Source organism: Nymphaea colorata, chromosome 1 (genome assembly GCF_008831285.2).
Source record: "Nymphaea colorata isolate Beijing-Zhang1983 chromosome 1, ASM883128v2, whole genome shotgun sequence".
Lineage (NCBI taxonomy): Eukaryota > Viridiplantae > Streptophyta > Magnoliopsida > Nymphaeales > Nymphaeaceae > Nymphaea > Nymphaea colorata.
The window spans coordinates 28,975,449-28,995,917 of NC_045138.2; the positions used below are offsets into that span (position 1 = coordinate 28,975,449).

Here is a 20,469-nt window from a genome sequence, read left to right on the forward strand (position 1 = left end):
TGGGGTTTGGTGGGACCTCTTCCCCATGATGACAGAGACCTCTGGCCAAGGGATTTGATCGGTGAAACCCTCAGCTAGTGTGTTCTTTTGTGATACTCTTTTGTGATACCCAGGCCTCTGTTCACTTCACAACCACACTCAAACATGATAACAACCACTCTAAAATTCGAACACAAGTTCCTATAAGAGGTAGACTACCTAATGCACTACAACAACCAACCCTCAGCCGGTGAAACATGAGAAAGAGAGAGAGAGATCCTGACCAAGGTTTAAAGAGAGGGAGAGAAAAAAAATCCAGGCTCAGTCCAGAACGCCACCAAACAGGTCTTAGGGAAGGCCCTCGGATCTGAGATCTGAAATCCCCTTGGATCTAGATCGATGGATTTCAACTGCAACCGAGATATCACATCTTCACACCACACCTGGAGGAAGAGACCAATAAGAAGCAAGCTGTCCTCCCAGCTTCTGGATTAGAATAAAATTTCAGAAGTGGGACCTGAAAATAATAGGCGAAACTCCATTGTTTGGGATGTCAGAAAGAATTAACTTCATAAGCAACAAGGATTTAAGAGTTTCCAATGCTTCTCTGCCTTGAGCACAGGAGGATGAACAAAGGCATTAAACAAATCACAGTTACGAGCAGATAGTGCTGAAATTCCCTTTTCCTTCTACATCTCATTATACAACCACCACAACAAAAGACAAAAATGATTGAACAGAAATTCGAAGAGAGAGTGAGGGAGAATGGATTGGACAGCCTGCTTAAACAGCTATTTGCTGGATGCATATTCAACAAGACGGCGATCAAGATCAAAATGTTTGCATAACTGCCGCTGCATCATCGTAACAGCAAGAGAACATATCATGAGCTACACACATTTTTTGTTAGAAAAAAAAGTGAACGTAAAAAGTCACCAATATATTTTTGCATTAAGCAACAGAGCTGAGGAAACAACATTTATTTCTGCAACTTGCATGGGTTGGTCCAAGCTTTGGAAAACTGGTTATACAACTGAAGCAAATTATTGACGCCAAGGAGGATCTAGGATCAGCTCAGTTGAATGAAAGAAGGACCAGTAACTACTGGATGACAAGGTTTTCGGTTTTATAACAAAAAGAAGCAATGAAGGGCCTACCAGCATTTGATTTTATGCACAAAGACACGCTATGAAAAAGAAAGGTAAAAAGGACAATTGAGAAGAACCAATTAAAGACGTATAAAAATATTAAACGGCACCTTAATTTATTATAATGCTATTGCAGCATTAAAATGACATCTTCACATATACAAACCTTAGTAATTACTGGTGAGAAGAACCTATACTCATTCTCCAGATCTGGGAAGCGAGCAATTTCAACTGCATTATCAAATAATATGTATGTAGGAAGCTGGCCAGTGCCCACTGCAGGAATAGGAGATTTTGCCAGACAATTAGTTGGGCAGGTATAATCCAGAATATCACATCATGCAAGATCTTACCTCCCAAAGGGATTGAAAATATATCTGCAGCAGTTGGGAACAGCCCCAGGTCTACCACCCCAAAAGAAAGACTTTGATTTGAATATCTAGGAAAATAGATAAAGAGTTAAAAAACCATGCAATTTGAGGCTTCCCCAAGATCATATTTGAAAAACCAAAAGCTACACAAGAGGTGGGCTCACATGGTTGACAGATCGGCAAAGGACTGACTCGCATGTCTGCATCTTGATGACCAAGGACAAGAAAATGTCACCTGCAAACCATTGACACATTTATAGTTCATAATTACATGCAGAAGCAATATTTTTGCAGAAAGGCACAATTTATTACATTTAAACGGTAAGAATCACTAGCGTGCAAAAATAACAGCATTTTATGTAATTCTGGCACCTACTAGAAAAAACAACAAAAGCAGAGCTGGCTACGAACAAAAATGAATATCAGGAAGGATCACAAGAACTTTTCATGTCAAAGATAACTCCTGAACAAGAATACACCATTTGTAATCATGTTTTCAGGTTCAATCTACACCCAGTAGTAATTTCCCGGTATATGGGAAGTTGAGATTCATCTACATTCAACTGGATATGCTTCAACAAGTCTCTCCTTCCTGTATGCGAAATGGACAAATTTACATTTTCTTTAGTAAAACCCTAAAATTTGGACAAGGTTGGATTTGGTCAAATTTGGTTGGGAGCAAATAATGGTGAAACAAAGATCAGGTGCATGGAGTGGACCAGACCCGCCACAGTCAAAGCCTTGTCCAAGCCCCCACCATGAGTCTGTACCTGTGTTCTGGAATGTCACTATGGGCTGTCACTCAAATATTCGCGTCCATATTACATAGCTGAATACCCAACAATTAGGTAATGACAACGTCGAACTAATGATGATGCCTGATACTAGCAAAGTTACTAGTGATCTAACAGTGTGAATATTGATCTAAAAGTATGACTAGCTGTTGTCAGAAACTCTAAACAGTGTAACAGAACTGCATAAAACTCGGTTATGATACTCAGTCCCTGTATTATGTGCCCCAGATTATGGTTTGAAAGCCCTGACAGTTTTACTATGCCAGTGTTGATTTTTCAAAGTCTTCACTGGAGAGCAGCCATTCACCTACTTCATTTATTTACTAATTAACCCTGATTTTATTTAATCAACCAGTTAACATGATGAGACCTTGACTCACAAATCTGTTGGGTTCAAATATAAATGTAACATTGTGAAGGCAGTCATTGTTTACTTCATTGCGGCAAATAGAAAAGTTCATTTTCACTAATATCAATATGAGATCTGGTATTTCCACATTCACAGGATGTGGTAGGTACTTTTCATTTTCCCTGTTTTTCAGTTCTATGCTCTGACCAAATTCAGATAGTTCCATTTTTCAGCATCAGCTCTTACAACCGACTTCAGTTATTCTTCTCTCTCTCTCTCTCTCCCCCTCCCTCCCTCCCTCCCTCCCTGCAATCTCCCTCTCGGTCTCTCTGTCTCCCTCTCTCTTGCAGTTTCTGTGTTCCTCTGCTTCTCTCACATGACTCTATTATGCATTATTGGTTTATATGATTTTAAGTTACAAAATTCACGAAATGTGTTGGTCATTTTTTTATATATATCTACCCCGTAACACCCAAGTTTTTTAAAAATACTCCATGCCAGCACCCATGTGACACAGGTAGTAAGAGGTTGAATTGCTCAGGCCAAGAATGTCATCCATATACTATTGTTCAAACTAATCAATTTAACTTTGAAGAATTGGCGATTCAAACAAGCACCTTATTAAATGCCAACCCATTTGACGTATATCAGCACTTTATGGTCTGACAACAATGAAATTGTCAAAAAATGTGTTTTTCACTGTGTACAACATGGTACTAAAAGCATCAGCAAAAAGATACAAACTAATGTAGGCTGAATAGAAAAGGCAGGATACAAACCAGCCAGAACCTTGAGGTGTTGGCTTCAGCTAGGACTGATTCCAACTGCAATGGAGTCAAATGATGTGAATGACCTATACAAGAGCGAAAAGAATAAGGGAACTCAAAATTATACCAGGGAAACAAGCATTCCTTATGAGTAAACTGTCCTCCATACATATAAGGAATCATTACGATCAGTTTTCCTACTTTTTACTCAAACACTAGACTCAAAATTTATTGTTTTGAAGGATTCTTACTTATTCATTGATAAAATTACGTACTGATGTTCAAAAATCAAATGCAAATGATTCTCCTGCACACAGAGAGTATATTTGCCCTTGTGTGATAATAATGACCATTAGAAACAATGGCTGAACTGCCATGAAAAGAATAGAGAAGACTAAAGTAGAAACAAGTAAGGTACTCCTGAAATTGGTTGATGTAAAATATAATTTGGAAACTGAAACAAATAGTTAGTGTTCATGTATACCTACTGACCTCTAGAAGTCCCCAGCCAAACTGACTGTTTCATAATGTCAAGCCTTTTCATTTTACCATACATGGTGGCAAAGTGGTTTCCTAGACCAAAGTGGTTTGCCTATAGCCGACATAAATAATCACTTCTAGTCATAAAATTTGCATTACATTCATTTCTGCAATCCCGCAAAGAATATGTGCTCATTGCTCAATATTCTAGCCAGTATTGCATCATTTGATACAGATTTAGCTTACTTGTAGGTATAGTTTAGCTTGTTCTGCAACTTGTATATCCCATTGATCGAAACTTATTATACAGTAAGCACTTAAAAAATAGCCTTGGCATGAAATATTTTTGCAGTATTTGTTTCCAGAACCACATTTCACAGCCAGCATCTTTGCAAACTAAATGGATTTCACCATCTCCAATGCAACAGTAATGTTTTTCACGATTCTTGAGCCTGATGCAGCACTAATGTTCTTTCCCAAATTCTGCCTTTTATTGACCTTAACAAGGAGTTATGTTATAGAGTACCAAATGTCTCAACATATTTTTTCACTTTTTGGAGACACTCTATGCTTAAACTCTTTAAGTTAACTTCAAATAGTCTAACACATAGAACATGTACATTTTTTTATTTAAATCTAGATCGTGATCTGTTATCTGATAGGGCCAAAGTTGCAGGTTAATCTACCATGTCAAGCAGATGCTTCACTTAGCATGTGCATCCAGCATTGGCATGATAAAAGCCACATATACTTGGCAAGTTGATGCCTTTGAGTTTTAAATTTAGTAATTTAGAACTTCTTTCCAAGGTTTGTGTTTGAAATCGTATCCACGTCGTGTCGCTTCAATTACAAACCATATATGTGCAGATACCGTCATGTCACCATAGTAACTTTTGACAACTAGGCCACCATAGATCATACCACATGCACTTGCATAGCGTCCCATTTTCACATCCATGGCTGTGAAACAGTTAATCTATGTGGATGGGTTGGTTTAAATATTATGCCCAACTTCCTTGTGCTAAAGAAAATTTCCATATTTTGTGCATGTAATTTTTTTTTTCTGTATATGTACCTGTAGGGAATGGAGCCATTCATGCTTCTGTCTCTTCCAGTAATTTCTGACACCATTTCAGAAATCTAATCCTACAACCTTTTCAGAATAGTCCATTTGTTAGGAATCATCACTTGGATTCTGCTTTTCAACAAAAAGAAGGATGCTCTATGCAGATCTCCATGAAAAGGTTGAGACCTTTGACTTTTAAGCCTTATAAAAACATTCTCACCCTTAGATGATGTAATTGTCAATTTCTATGAAGTCTGGCACCGCGGCACGTAGAACAAGTGCATCCACAGAATCAAATTTCAGAAGAAAAAGGAAGCACACACACACATGCGGATATCTATGTGTCTACATATGCATGAATGTATTTATGTAGGTATGGTATACACTGTCACTGACATGCATGCATATGAACCAAATAATACATGAACGAGATAATAGGTTCGAGCAGTATTTTCCTACACAGGCCTTTTCGATAGAAACAGAAACATATGCACTTAAAACAAATATTATAAGAGATTGGAAGACTTTGCCACACATGGAATGGTCAAATGTCACAATATTTTACTGTTATTTCTCTGAATAAAATGCTAAACCTATATTGTTGCAGAAAATTAGCACTATCAGTCATTTATAGCTTGAATCACTGCTGGCAGTCTCAGGCTTTTGCCTTCACATGTCCGGTAGCATCCAGAGGAAACAACTAGAGATTATTGGAAGAGCAGTAGCAGCAAAAATCAATTTAGGTTCTTTCATTCAACATGTCCACTAAGCATATCTTGAAGAAAATAAGAACCAAGCACAATAAAAGCTAATAACTGAAACACAAACAAGTATCAGGTCAAAAATCTTTTCCAGTACCTGATTCTTGATGATTTGGTTGTTGCGTGAGAATGGTGATAACTACAATGGAGGCAAGAAAAACTTTCTCAACTTCAGCCCACACAGAAAAAAAAAAGTAAAGTACAAAAAAAAGTATGATATGCGTCTTATTTGCTGTGAGACATTCCAAATTATTTCCACAGTAGCTCTCTTTATCCAAAAGTTTACAAGAACTAGATCATCCTCCCTTGCATAACCAACCACATTATAGGAAAAAGTATAGCAGTAAAATATATGTTTCTATAAAAGTTGAATATATTATGCTCAAGGGTCTACATGGAGGTCTAATAATGAATCTAGTCACTCAATGGTCAACAGTACATCCAACAAGAAAGAATCCCAGGGTCAAACACACACTTTCTTTAGCACAAAACAACAAGACCACAAAAGCAATAAAAGAATTCTAAAATATTATTGAACCACATAAAATTAAAAATCTATGGAAAAAGAAAGTGTAGCAAATATATAACTCTATCATCACCACTGAATGCTGCCATTTAGACAGTAAAATACTCAACATGGAGCATCAATAATGCAAAAAAGAACCCATAACAACAATCTCTAATGGTGCCAATAATATCTGCAGCAACACCACACCAATATCCTGACATCGTAAACGAGTTAATCGCTGCATTAGCGCATATATCATTGCAAATATCGTGTCTGACTATAGGAAACAGTCAACAGAAAGGAGAATACCTAAGAATCCTGCCAAATAACAGAAGGCCACGTGATAATCCAATAATGAAGCTAGTCCGACAAGAAGAACCTAACAGAACAAAAGCTGCATAAGTATGGCAATCAAAATATTTAGAAAGAAATCACATACTTAAAAGATGGTACAGGTGCTAAAACAGAAACCAACATCAAGTTACTAAATACCCTCCCAGTTTCCTCTATCAGGAATAACCAGCGACCACACTTACAAGACTAAAAGTCATTTACCAAAGAGTCCAATAAAATATAGCACTGATAATCCAAGTAATTCCAAAAGAAAGACAACAACCAAGCAATGAGTGATAAATAGGACATAAAATGCACACCTTAGCAAAAAGAAGAATATTATCTGTGAAGGCTTCCCAAGTTTCATCTCGAACTAACTGTACAAAGCGTCAAAAAGAAGAAGAAGAAGAAGACCAATAAATATTCAAAGTAAACCTCCCAGAAACTTACAGCATAAAGAAAACCAATTTTAGAACTTACAAATCATTGTTAAGAGATAAATTGAATCATTACTGTATTCGGACCATCCATATGGTCAAACTTAAAAGCCATGCCTATATGCAAGCAAAACAAACTTTTTAAGTGTAACTGTGGAAATGCAGACTGCAGCAAGACCACAGTATCACATGTCAGACACTAATTGGTTGTCTCAGAATCTCAGATAAAGATTCTGCGGTAGAACACCTTTCTAAACTAATTATGGTCCGTCTGATCTGGGACAGCTGGAAGCACATTACAAACATCAAAGGTCTAATCGAGGAATAACAATACTCGTTAAAGAATCCTCCCATGCCATTGTGACAGGACATTATGTAACATCCTTTCAGTAATTAATACAAAGTAATTGGTATTTCAACTACATAGTTTCAACAAGCAATGGTTCCATCCCCGTTTACGTTCTGCCTGCTTTATGCTACAGGTCCTACTACTGATTCCTGTGGATCATGATCTATAACCTGCTAGTACCTGGACCTAACATTAGCGCCATCGACAGGGAAGAAACGAAAGCAACATTTTGGTGCATTATCCAACACAGGAAATAAGTGCAATCCGTCTAAACATTACCAGCATCACACTTGTCAATTGTCATCCCAGTAGGGAAATCTACATTCTGATAGACCAAGTGGATTTCATAATCGCAAGTTTTGGGGGAAAAAGTTGCTTTTGTTTTGCGCCACAGAAGTGCAAGAAAGTTTCATAGGCCCATCAAATTAGTTTCTTGGGGTACCTCCTACTTTTAACTAGGTTTAGGTGTTGCTTCACTGCAGGCATCATAACCAAACATTGATTGCATTAATAGTTCCTATAAAACCTAACAATACTCTAAGCATCTTAGCTTTATTTATGGTGTTCTACACACACAAACACGCGCGCACACACACACACACACAGAGAGAGAGAGAGAGACGTAAAAACCTGTTCACAAATTCGTACTTGAAGGTGATCTGTATTCCCAGATCAAAATGACTGGCCAACTCCATCGTACCACTCAGGTGATTTGATCTATTCCGTCTAGATCCAAACGGAACAGAAGACTTAACTGACAAACTAAATCTATTCACATACTTGAACTAGTTGAAAATTGAGCGAATAATGTAGCAATAGGGATATGATAGCGCACAATACAGAATGCTGAACCAAGAGAAGAAAAAAGTGTTGCCTACCTGTCTAATCATCACTCTCGGCAACTGAAATTCAAAATGCCAATGTGCATGTAGGATCTCATTAAATAATTATCGAACAACTTTGATACTAAATCACGTCGCTGTGGTGGATAAAATATTTTTCTATGGAATTTCTGCATTTTACCCTGAAATATCGTTGATCGGACATCAAAAATTTATTCCAAAGCTATCAAACTGTAAATCATTCTAGTGCATTTCCAGGTTAAAGCTATTCTGTTTAAAGCACAATCATCAGATCAAGAATAGAAAACTAAATCTTCCAATAGGAAAACCAAAAACACCGGAATAACCGTGAATGCGCCAACGCTCAAAAGTGAATTTCTACTTAGAAATCCCCATCATCTTGCTTATGCAAATTCTCCTCACATATTTATACATATCGTCCGGATAAGAGAATTGTTTACCTTCACCGCGACAAAGACAAAAAACGCTAAGACCGCCTGAACTTCCTGCACAAAAATCACCAAAATCGATCAAAATCACTCGAGTACACACGGAAGAACCTAACTCTACTCATGAAAAATAAAAAATTCTCTCAATTCTTCATCCAATGGTCCACCGAGCGAGCCAAGCTAAGAAGCTCTCCGATCCCAGAAAATGCTCAAACCAAAACTATCGAAAGCTGCCAAAAACCCACGGGACCAATCGGCCTCCTCTTCAAACATGGAAAAGGAAAACAAGAAAGAATGAGAAAATCTATAGTTCCGAATAACCTACCCTGCGAAGGAGACGACTCGAGAAGTCCGGCGACAGAGAGGGAGAAGCGGATTGTCGAAAAGCCAAGTAAGAGAAGAAAAGGAGGAAATGAAGGAGGTAAAACGGCTCCGTGGTGAGGGCGTTCAGCCATGAGAAGGTCAAGGAATGCTTCGTCTTCCCCTCCATTGGAAGAGGACGAGGGCTCCTCCGGCTGTCTCCCGCACAGACGCTCTGATGCTTTTCCCGCACTTCAGCACGACCCGCCAAGAAAGAGAGACGGAGGGAGGCAGAACAGAACGACGAGGAATCGGTGCATAAGGGACGCACTCATGCATTGTTAGGTGAGACCGATTGTCCGAATCTTAGATCTGTATCCATATTCGCAATGCTGACACTATTTGGACACTGTGGACTCCAGAATGATGGCCTTACCTGTGGGAAGCACGGGCTTTGTCTCCTTAAAGCGTGTTTGATTGCTGAAGTTATATCTGACAGCCGGGTGAAATTCTTTCAATTTTTCCAACACCTAGGCTGTAGCCATCAAATCAAATCAGGGAAAAAAAATTAGGTTAAATTTGTCCCTTTTTATAAAGACATTTATATTACTTCTAAATTTCAATTGGAATCGTAAGCCGCAGACTATTTTTTCTCAAAAATATTATACACTTCATGCAACTTTAAACACTAGCACAGATGGTTTGGGCTATCAAATGCTATTCAAGCACTATAGGAAATGGATGGAATCAGTGACGCTGGAAAACGTCACAAATGACATTTGCTGACTACGTTTTAGCATTAGTGAGGCCGTCAATTAAAGTAGCATGGGTAATTCATTTAAGGTGACTAAATATACAATCGTCAGAAATAAAACTCATTTGTGATGATGTGACCATCGTCATTGAATTGGACTTAATGACAATCATACTGCAATTAGTATAGATGGAGACCATCCTTAATGATGGTAGGGCACCATCAATGATTTTTGTATTTTTTTTATTAACTTTTTATTGTTTTATAATTTTTAGAATCTATTAAATGTTAAATTTTTTAAAATTTGCTGAAATTTTTTCAAGATATCTCCGAGATATACAAATTTATCATATTATACTCGAGAAATTCCTCGCCACATAATACTCATACAATATATATGCAACAATGTCTGCAAGTATATTTTGAATATGTTGCATTATCAAAGCTTCCATGTAGGACGGACCTGTTGAAGTGCTTGTTTTTTGCAAAGAAACAGGCTTCTGGTTTAAATTGAACTGTTTATGGCTCTCAGAAAATGTGTTTTACATAAATAAGTCAGATTGAGCTGGTTCGCTAAGTTGAGAATATGCGTTCTCCCACTTTTAATCTTGAGACCATGCATTCTTCATGGAAATGCGGTTTCTTCAGCTGAGTTTGTATGGGTTTTATGTGCTTGAGCTTGTCCGTGATTGTTCCAAAAAGCAGTAGAGCTTGATATTTACTTCTTGTTCAGCATGTTAAACCCAAACAATTTTCTGATTCAATTTTTGGTGATTTTTTTTTTACCTGAACTGGCAAAAGTAAATATGACTTGCTTTATTTTGCGTTGTGAATACAATACAATTGTAGCTCACATGTGTGTGTGAAGGAGATGTGATTAACACTAGGTAAATGTGTTTGTTATATTGTTCTTGACTTATATATTTGTTATTTTGGTTGTTCTTTTTAATTATTTTATGGATGTCATATATTTCACTATTTTGATGTTCTAGCTTATGCTTCAATGCCTTGAGGCTTACCTCTTTCGCCTTCAACAACATTGGATTAACAGAATCGTAACTTGGTGCATCGGTCCTTTTTTTTTGCTTTTGATCCATTTATTATTTTGATTGTTGTTAGTGAGGTTGTTATTTCTTTTATTAATCATCTGTCAACATTGTTTTTCGTTGTGATGTTGTGTTCTAAAGTTATGAAGCAAAAACGTTGTGAATTGTTGTCTTATTTGAAGTTTTAAAGTTTTTTTTGTCGTTTGAGAAAGTTCCTTTTTCTTATTCATGGGGTTTTATCGTTTTCATTCCTATTTAGTCGAGAAATATCTTTTTTTTTTTCTTTTGATAAATAAGGGAGAAAATTGGAGATGTGTATATATCGGATTTGAATCGATATTCGACCTAGAAAAACATTCTATATGAAAAAAAATATATATTTGATTAAGAAATTAGATCAGAAAATTACATCCGATCGAATTCGGATTTGAATAGATTTAGACATGGATTTGGATAGAAATTATTTTTTAAACAAATATTTTATGTCTAGTGCTCTTAAAATCAGCCAAATTCGGTTCACGGATTCAGATTTAGATTTGAATCGGATTTGAATTGTATGGATTTCAGATTCGAATTAATTGGTTTTTGAATATCCAAAAAGCAGATATGCTTAACAGTACATTCAATTCAAATTTCATCCATTAGCATCTGCAGAAAAAACCTGTTTGTATCTGTAGATTTTTGTTTCTTCCTTTTGGGTGTTTTCTTTTTTCCAACGCAGTTCCCTTTTATGGTTCTGGTTGCCGTCCAGTACTCACAATTGTTAGTTGTATTTGCAGAGTTCTGTTGTTCAGTGCAGTGTTTTCAGCGTTCTTGCATTGACAAAGATGCTTATCTTAAGGAACTGCTCTCTCCGGCAAAATCTTCCATTCTGACAAAAATGTACTCTCCATGATGGATATCGTCTATCCAATTATGTTCAATTAGTCATGGCACCATGAAAGTGGTTCAGAAATGGCAAAAGGGGACGTCTGAAACTGTGAAACATTCTATTTCTGTTCTATCAGCTATGCCCGTAGTTTCCCCTCATGCTCTCAAACACGCCCTCTCTCAGAGATCGAGTTGTGCATCTACTTATGCTATTTGACTATCTTGACCATAGGGTGATGAGGTGATCCCCTCCCTCTCTTTATGCGTTGTCTCTCTTGCCCATGGCTGCCTACAACCAAGCAACGCCTTCTTTCTCGCTCCACCATCTCCCATCGTCGATCTTACCATTCTTCTTGGCTCTCTGCCATCGATTTCACTCACGAAGCATGCATCTCCCACCTCCGGTCTTGCACCAACTTGTCGGAACTCAACCAAATCCACAGCCAAATGATCAAATCTGGTCTTTCAGATGCCCCATTTTCTACCTTCCTCTGCAACAATGTCATTCGATCCTATGTTAGGCTTGGCGCTCCTCGGCTCGCGTTCTCCACATTCATTCGGATGAATCATGTAGGTGTATCGCCAGATAATTATACTTTCCCGGCCATTCTGAAGGCAACCACACAGATTTTTGCTCTACGGGAGGGCCGAGCAATCCATGGAGTCGCAATGAAAATTGGGTTGGACACAGATGTGTTCGTTGAGAGCGGGTTGATTCATTTGTATGCAAAGTTTGGCGAGTTCGATGATGCGCACCAAGTATTTGATGAAAGTCCTCATAGAAAATTGGGGTCCTGGAATGCCATAATTTCTGGATTTGTGCAAGGTGGTCGCAGCCATGAGGCTCTGTCGATGTTCTTCGAGCTCGGAAGGTCAGGATTGGTGCCAGACGATGTCACCATTGTGAGCGTTGTGCCAGCCTGTGCGAGCTTGGGCGATTTGGACCTAGCCTCTCAAATCCATGGTTGTGCAGTAAAACTGTGCCTTACCGAGTCTGAAGTCTTGACTCAGAATGCGTTGGTGGATATGTATGGGAAATGTGGTCGAATGGATCTTGCTAGGAAGATGTTCGATGAAATGCCCCAAAGAAATGTCTCATCATGGACTTCTATGATAGTTGGCCTAGCAGTAAATGGTCTTGCAACTGATGCCTTAAGGTGTTTTGAGCAAATGCTGATTGCAGGTGTGAGGCCAAACCATGTAACATTTGTAGGTGTTTTGAGTGCCTGTGTTCATGCTGGTTTGGTGGATGAGGGACTGAACTACTTTGATGAAATGGTGCATGGACATAAGATGGTGCCGATGATGCAACATTATGGATGCATGGTTGATCTTCTTGGCCGAGCTGGGCGGTTACAGGAGGCAAAGGAGATGATAGAAAGCATGCCCATGAAGCCGAATGTTGTCATATGGGGTGCTTTACTTGGTGCTTGTGAGAAGCACACAAGCGTGGACATTGGGGAATGGGTAGCCAGACATTTGCTGGAATTGGAGCCGGATAGTGATGGGGTGTATGTTGTTCTGTCAAATATTTATGCTAGTGCAAACATGTGGGAAGATGTTCAAAGTACAAGGAGGAAGATGAAGGAGGGAAGTGTTGCTAAAACCCCTGGTTTTAGTTTAGCAACAAACTCTTCCTATTAGCGTGCAGAAACAACCATTCTGTCCATAATTTGTACTGATTCCTTTGAAAGTCTGTCTAGGCATTTTATGGCAACTATGGACTCATATTGAACCTAATGAGGTTGGGAGCAGTGGGGCTAGCTGTAAGCATCAGTATGCTTATGTTTTGTCTCTTTATAAAAGGTTACACAAGCTTAGGTATTGCAGCAAGGAGTACTTTTGCAGTTGTCAGTAGATTTGAAATAGTTATGGGCATCACATTTTCCTTTTCCTCTTCTTAGTTATTTTTTTGCCTTGTTATCCTTTGTCAAGGTATTACTATTACCAGCCTGTTCCAGTTTCCTAGTAACATTTTTGTTGATACCTTCATTGGGTAACAAAATGTATGTGTTACTTTGTAATTAATTATCTCTCTCACCACAAATCGATTTTATGTAGCAAATACATACTTGTTACAAGTGGGGCAAGTGGATTGGTTTGTCAACTACTTTAAGTTGGACAGTTCTTATCTCAATTGAGATAATGAAAAAAATCATTTCATTTTTTTATTTGAAACTTTTGGCCTGATAGCACACAGGAATCAATAGTAGGACTTGTAGCATAAAGCAGGCAGGACATAAACGGGGGAAGGAATCATTTCTCATTTAAACTGTGAAGTTGAAGTACCAAATTATCTTGTACTAATTATTGAAAGGATGAGAGTGTGTGTACTGTCACAGTGGTGGGGGAGAGGTAATTTAAAGAGTATCAAAAGCTAAATCACCTCAAAAATGGATTTAGTATTGCTATGCCTGGATCAGGCAGGAGCATGATGTTTATAATGTGGTTTCCTCTGTCCCACCTTGCCATGAATATGCGGTCTATTACATTGATGGTGTCTGTTGATGTTCGTGAAGAAAGAAGCCAAAAAAGTTCCATTCAGATTAACCCTAATCTCTTTTCAGCGATTAGTAAAAAAGTTACATGGCGATCCTCCCTCCTTATTACATTATGTTCAAGAAATAAATAAGTCCTAAAATTTTCAAGTAAGTATCAAAAACAAATTAATATTCTCTTCAGCAGTCCCAATACATTTTAAATAAGGATTCAAATTATGTTTTGAGTTTTAAACAACCATTTCTAAGTTCTGTACTTGGCTTTCTTTATGCTGATAAGTTTATGAGAGCTTTAGTTTGAATCTTTAGTGGCCTTTTTATTTCCTTTCATTTTTTGTACAATTAGTTCAAGATGGATCATAGGAAGCCTTCGCAGATGATATTCTTCTATTTGCTAAAGTGTGTATCTATCTCTTATTTGTCACTCATTACTCTGGTTATGCCTTTCATTTGGACATCTTAGTAATTTGATGTTTTGGGCTTTTCTTTTGAATAACTTTTTCTTACATTTACACATTCATTTTTAAACATTTTGATTTGTGGTACTTAAACAATTGTAGCCCAACCAACTATACTATGCCCCTTGAAGCATGTTGAGCATAATATTTAAACCAAGAAACCAAGCCCAGATTCAACTTGGATGAGTAATCAAAGTTCATTAAACTAAGATGAAATTCAACTTAGTGCAACTAATTATGAATTTTAGATTGCAATTAATACAATGAGTAATCAAGCTCATGAAAGAAAAGAGATAAAAGATTGAAAATAACAAAATAAACATGACCATGTTTGTGTAACAGTTCTCACGAACGTTGCCAATTTTATAAAGAAATGCAACATAAAGATGGAAAAAATCGACAGAACGAAAATATCATGCTTTTTTTTTATGTTTTTCCATTTTCAGAAAAAAAAAATGTTTATAATTTGATTTGAAGGAGGTGCTATCGATATACAAGTTGAAGTATCCAGAGGCACCAAACGTAGGTCTGATACGATACTGTAGAGGATTGGCAAATGTATGAGACTCTTCTTGTCATCTAATGATGGAACTAAGCCTTGATTAAGTCTTCAAATTTCATGTTATCCTAATGGCATATGCTTATCACTTGCCGTGGTGATTCCAAACACTAACTAAACTATTAAATTTTCGTACTTAGCTTGTGAAGCAAATTAGCGCACGTCATGTAAATGGATTGGAATCAATTTTTGGGTCCCATAGTATGACAAGCCGAATTATATCAAGGCAGCTGGATTCTTGTTTGATGTATATTTTATAGTATCTAATGTATTGAACGTTCACGTATTTAAATTTGGATTCCAACGCGATTGAAGATAAGTCTATATCATATTCAAATCTGGCTTTTACATTGACAACCGAATTTCAATACAGAACTTCACTATTAAATATTAAAACTAACTTTCGAGATATATGCATATTGGATATAAGATATTTATTTAAAATTAACTCTGAATTTGAATCCAAATCTGACCGGATATTGTTGAATCCAAATTCCTCCCACATCAAGCTATTGCCCTAACCCCTTGGAGAGACTTGGTTTAACATAGTTGATTTAGTTGGATCTTACTTAATCAATTCGCTCTCCAACTGAGAGTAGGTGTTGAATTTTCATCACTGAATAGTTAACCAACAAGACTTTTTTGAAAGGTCAGGACTCATTGCAATGAATACAATACAAATTAAGTCTCCATGTAACCAGATTGGATCTCTATCGGATTTCAGATTCAAATTCGGACTCAATAGTCTGTTATTGAGCTCGGGTCCGATAAAAGTTCGGATTCATTTTTCTTTACCACATCCAATTAAAGGACTCCGTATAAACTCCAACGCCAATACGCATTCAAAATAAGCCAAAGGATAAATCCGGTCATTTTGAAAGTGCAAAGCTACTTTTGACGTCAGCCGAGGACCCTGAGACTGAGAGGCGATTTATATTTTCATACGTCTCATGGTTCCTTATCTCGGGGAGGCCGAAAACCTGCGTATTCCGGCGGAAAATGGACGCCGGACAGCCCCTAGATGTCAGGCCCCTAGCTGCAAAGGTGGTCGGAATATGCGCTGGCGAAGCTCATACGCTCGCCCTCACGGGTGAGTTATCGTTCGGATCTCAGATGAACCAGATCGATGATCTTGGTAGAAAGATTCCCGAGTTTCCGAGAACTAGCTGCGGTTTGTACTGACTGAAATCGTGATTTCTGGCAATTGCAGCCGAGGGAGAAGTGTATTCGTGGGGGCGCGGGACGTTCGGGAGGCTTGGAACTGGCAAGGAGGAGGACGAGACGAGGCCAGTCCGAGTTAGCTTCGTGTCGGGGAAGAAGGGCCAGGGCTGCTCAAATAAGCCGCCGAGGATCGTCGCCGTCGCCGCCGGGGCTTACCACAGCCTGGCTTTGGAAGGTTAGGGTTTTCTAATTTACTCCTTCGCTGTTCCTCGTTGTATTTTTTCGAATTTTTCAACAGAAAACTATCCAATGTTCTAGCCGGGAGTGACGCCGCTTTTGGTCCGGTTCAGCCGAGCTGGCAAAGAGTTTAGTTCCCCTCATAAGAAAACTTGACAAACTAGATATGAGCGACTAATGTTGGTAATAACTAGTGTGATTCAAACTTATTATGTAACAAAATTGATGTAAAACAAGTTCTTTGGCGACTTATTTTTTACAACAAATAAATTTGTTGGGCTTTTTTTTTTAAGCAAATGAGTTTAGAAGTTCTAATTTTGGCGGAAACAATTTTTTTATTTGTTTGAAATGATACCCAGCTAATTCAAACTCCGCTTTTCAGCTCAGTTTTTGTGAAGACATCATACTTAATTAATGAGTTTGCTCCTTGAGGCCCCAATCACCACGCTTTACAAGGGCAGCACCACGATCGTTTTAGGAGAAGAATAGCGTGAGAACGCTCAGAGTGCCAGGTAATACCATAAGAAATCCCGGGATGCAAAATGGCGTCATGAACTAGAATGAGTTTCCTTTTTTATTCCGTTGCGGCCTGTTTTTCTGTTGAGAGCCCAACCTTTACCGCCAGGCAAGCATGCTGTTTTGAAGCCTGACACGTTTTGCCATGTGGTTCTGCATTTGCAGATGATGGATCAGTGTGGTCTTGGGGTTACAATCTCTGTATCCTCTATCTAATGAATGATATATGTTGTTCATTATATATACAAGCTTGCACAGTAACAATACATTCTGTCAGTTGATTCCTTGACATCTACATGGATGGGCAACTTGGTGTGGATTCAGAGAATTCCTTGGTTCCTATTTTCTTGGATGAGTTCCTTGATCTTGTTTCACCCCGCTCATTGCAGAATCAATCAGATTCTCAAGGAAAAGCACAGTTGAAGGTATAATTTAATTTCATCTGCAACTGATAATATTATTCTTGTGCTTACATATTCGTAGAACATTGCAGATTGTTTCAATCATGGCAGATGGAATGATGTCATTTGCAATTGATAATATCGGAGGCCTTTGGATGTGGGGTAATTGTCCTCAACTTAGTAAGGATGGCGATGAACCTTTTAGTCTTGTTAGTATTCCCACTCCACGGCCTGTATGGTTTCTTCATGGTCGTTGTGTGGTGAAGGTAGAATGTGGAAATGAACATGTGGTAGTACTTGCTAGTCCAGGGGAAACAGTTTATGGAGGTGATCTCGTATGTTATGCTTGGGGTAATAACAATCATGGCCAATTGGGTCTTGGCGACAACGAATCCAGGTCGTACCCTGAAGTTGTGAAGTCCTTTGATGTGGACTCACCATGGAGTATCTACGAGATAGCTTGTGGGTCATTTCACACTACCGTTCTGACTCGCAGGAAGCCACATTCCCCTGAAAAGGATGCACAGGAATTGAGAAGAATGAGGCTGGAAGACAGAGCGAGTGTTTGCTGGACATTTGGACTTGGTGACAATGGGCAGCTTGGACATGGGAAGGCGACAAGCTCCTCCTTTCCTGAACCTGTATATGGGTTGCCAGAGGATGTACTGCTCAAGTCTGTTGACTGTGGATTGTTCCACACTTGTGTTGCTTCTGAGGCTGGTGAAGTGTGGGTATGGGGGATGGAGAAAGGACTTGGTCTTTGTCCTGAAGCTACCTTTTCTGGAGAAGATCCAGGTGACGCCCTTATTCCCTTGAAGGTCATTTGCAATGAAAATATAGATTCAAATTTTGCTGCACCTGTACAAGTAGCATGTGGTGCTGCCCATACTGTCGTTGCAGCACATGATGGGTATAGGATGTGGGCTTGGGGCCGAGGTCATAGTGGTGTTCTTGGAAATGGTAGCACAGCCAACAGCCTCGTTCCTTGTACAGTGATGTGGCCGCCACTTCAGATGGATTTTGAGAGAAAGGAAGTACTTGATCGGAAGGAAAGGGCCAAACCCTCTGAATCTGAAAAGATAGCTGGTGCGAAGAAAGGAGCATCAACCCTAGAGGATATACAAGATCTCAATACAAAGATTGCATCAATGGAGAGGTATATAAATGTATTGCATACTTATATACTTGGTGAAAGGTTTGAAGATCTTGGTCTTCCTCTGGGGCCAGAGAATTCGGTGGCTGATGTTCACAAGGCATGGTGGAAGATGTTGGATTCAGCAGACGATGGGAAGCTCAATCAAATGAAAAGATTCTATCAGAGCATGCTATCTGCTGTGGAAGAAAAAATAATGAAGAGAAAGGTGCACGAAATGGTGAGAGAGTGTTTAAGCTCCTTACCTGCAGACATGAAATCATCCTAGAGAATTCATAAACTATGTTATTTTATGTTATTTATAGAGATCAGGGTCCAAGAAAGCAAATATACACTGTTCAGGCCGGATGCAGGGAATGTTGTTGGTCTTGGGAGATGGCCTATGTTTATTTGCAACTTTTGTGCAGTTGTCCGTAAAATAAGTCTTATATGCTTATACATCTAGGCACACGTTTGTGCTTCCCCTGGATGGATATATGTATGTGCAGAGTGGTATTAGTACTATTGACAGTTGCATTTCCTACACCTAGTCATTGTTCAATACTACTGAATGCAAGACATTCTCTGGAAACTCTGTAACGCTTCACATCGAGTTCCTTCCTGCACATACACACACACACTTCAGCACAGTAGTCGCCTATATGAAGATTGAATTAATTGACCCAGTGGCAATTAATTCAAGTTTTCATTATTCTGTTTCTTCTTTCTTCCCTTGCTCTTTTTTACTGATGGAGTTAAAATAATTATAATAGATTATGCAAAAAGATGCACCCAGGTATGACTGCTGGTTTCGATTCAGACTTGGCTAGTATGCAAAAAACTGCATTCATGAGGCATCCGATGTAGCCTATAAAGGCCAAATGCCAGGTCTCTACCCAACAACTTCACCTCCCTTGAAGTTTTCTTATCCTCTTAACATATTTCACAAGTACCTCTATTGAATAACAGTAGAATAAGTTTTAATTTCAATATAACTTTAAAATCTTCCTACCTGACCTCACTACTTTCCAACTTGAAAACCTCTTGACCCTTCCAAACCTTAGGCAAGGGAAGGCAGAACTTTATTCTGCAGAAGCCTATATGAATAATGAAGTTTAAAACCACAACCAGGTCGCCTGATAATCAGGAAGTCTCTATTTATAGAGGATAGACACGGCCTTCAAGGTTAAAGGGAAAGACAGCCCAGAAGATTTTTTGGGTACGCATTGGAAGGGAGAATCTTTTCAGAGACGAAAAATCAGTGTTTGTGTGGAAGGCTGAATCAATTTTTACCACCAAGAAATAAAGTTCTCCACATGTATGATGAAATTTCTGAAAGTTTTGCATATTGTTCGACATGCGACTGCACTAAATGCCTAAATGAAGAATATGATGAATTTTCGCAAAAAATGTGGGAATTGAGCAAAAGAATGTGAACAGTTTATCTGATATAATCGTTTGGGGCAATCTCATTGAGGGCTCCACAACCAAACACACCCGTAGACTTAGTTTTATTGCGACAATGAGAAAGACGAAATCTGTATGTCCATGCCGCCGATTCCTTCTACAAACAGACACAGGCGAAACCATGGGAATGGAGAAATGGCTTTCGGTTTTATGCAGCACGCGCCGCAGCGTCTATTCCTCCCAAATGAGAAAGAAAATGCCGTTCTTAGTGTTTCAGTTTATATGTTTCCATGAATGTTACTGCTATTGACGAAAGAGCTACATTAGATACAGCAATCAAGACCAAGGGGAATACTTCCCCGAATTATCAAGGTAAGACCAACAAAACTGATAAGCAATCTGCTTGGAGACAATGTTTGCCAAAACTGATGAGCAAGCAATCTACCTGGAAATCATGTTTGGCGGGTGTTTGGATGAGACATATCTAACCTAACTTT

General features: G+C 38.6%; 3 protein-coding genes across 4 annotated transcripts; 2 read left to right on the plus strand and 1 right to left on the minus strand.

Moving 5' to 3' along the window:
- Window positions 1-530: 530 nt before the first annotated feature.
- Window positions 531-9,331, minus strand: LOC116246280 (uncharacterized). 2 transcript variants are annotated; one of them, XM_031618067.2, is made up of 10 exons: window positions 8,959-9,328; window positions 8,646-8,690; window positions 6,877-6,933; window positions 6,533-6,602; window positions 5,813-5,854; window positions 3,421-3,494; window positions 1,663-1,733; window positions 1,481-1,566; window positions 1,294-1,403; window positions 531-833 (listed from the first exon to the last, which is right to left on the minus strand). In XM_031618067.2, exons 1-10 carry the CDS (start codon window positions 9,121-9,123, stop codon window positions 771-773), a joined length of 783 nt encoding a protein of 260 aa, XP_031473927.1. In that variant the 5' UTR covers window positions 9,124-9,328; the 3' UTR covers window positions 531-770. The 2 variants fall into 2 exon arrangements, with proteins under 2 accessions (XP_031473927.1, XP_049931625.1); XM_050075668.1 differs by lacking the exon at window positions 5,813-5,854 and having other exon boundaries at window positions 8,959-9,331.
- Window positions 9,332-11,376: 2,045 nt separating this feature from the next.
- LOC116248797 (pentatricopeptide repeat-containing protein At1g77170, mitochondrial) lies at window positions 11,377-13,710 on the plus strand. The gene has a single exon (XM_031621772.2). It carries the CDS (start codon window positions 11,865-11,867, stop codon window positions 13,245-13,247), a length of 1,383 nt encoding a protein of 460 aa, XP_031477632.1. The 5' UTR covers window positions 11,377-11,864; the 3' UTR covers window positions 13,248-13,710.
- A 2,313-nt stretch (window positions 13,711-16,023) lies between these two features.
- Window positions 16,024-19,111, plus strand: LOC116246245 (ultraviolet-B receptor UVR8). The gene is made up of 5 exons (XM_031618008.2): window positions 16,024-16,208; window positions 16,329-16,514; window positions 17,198-17,233; window positions 17,333-17,457; window positions 17,526-19,111. Exons 1-5 carry the CDS (start codon window positions 16,118-16,120, stop codon window positions 18,852-18,854), a joined length of 1,767 nt encoding a protein of 588 aa, XP_031473868.1. The 5' UTR covers window positions 16,024-16,117; the 3' UTR covers window positions 18,855-19,111.
- Window positions 19,112-20,469: the final 1,358 nt, after the last annotated feature.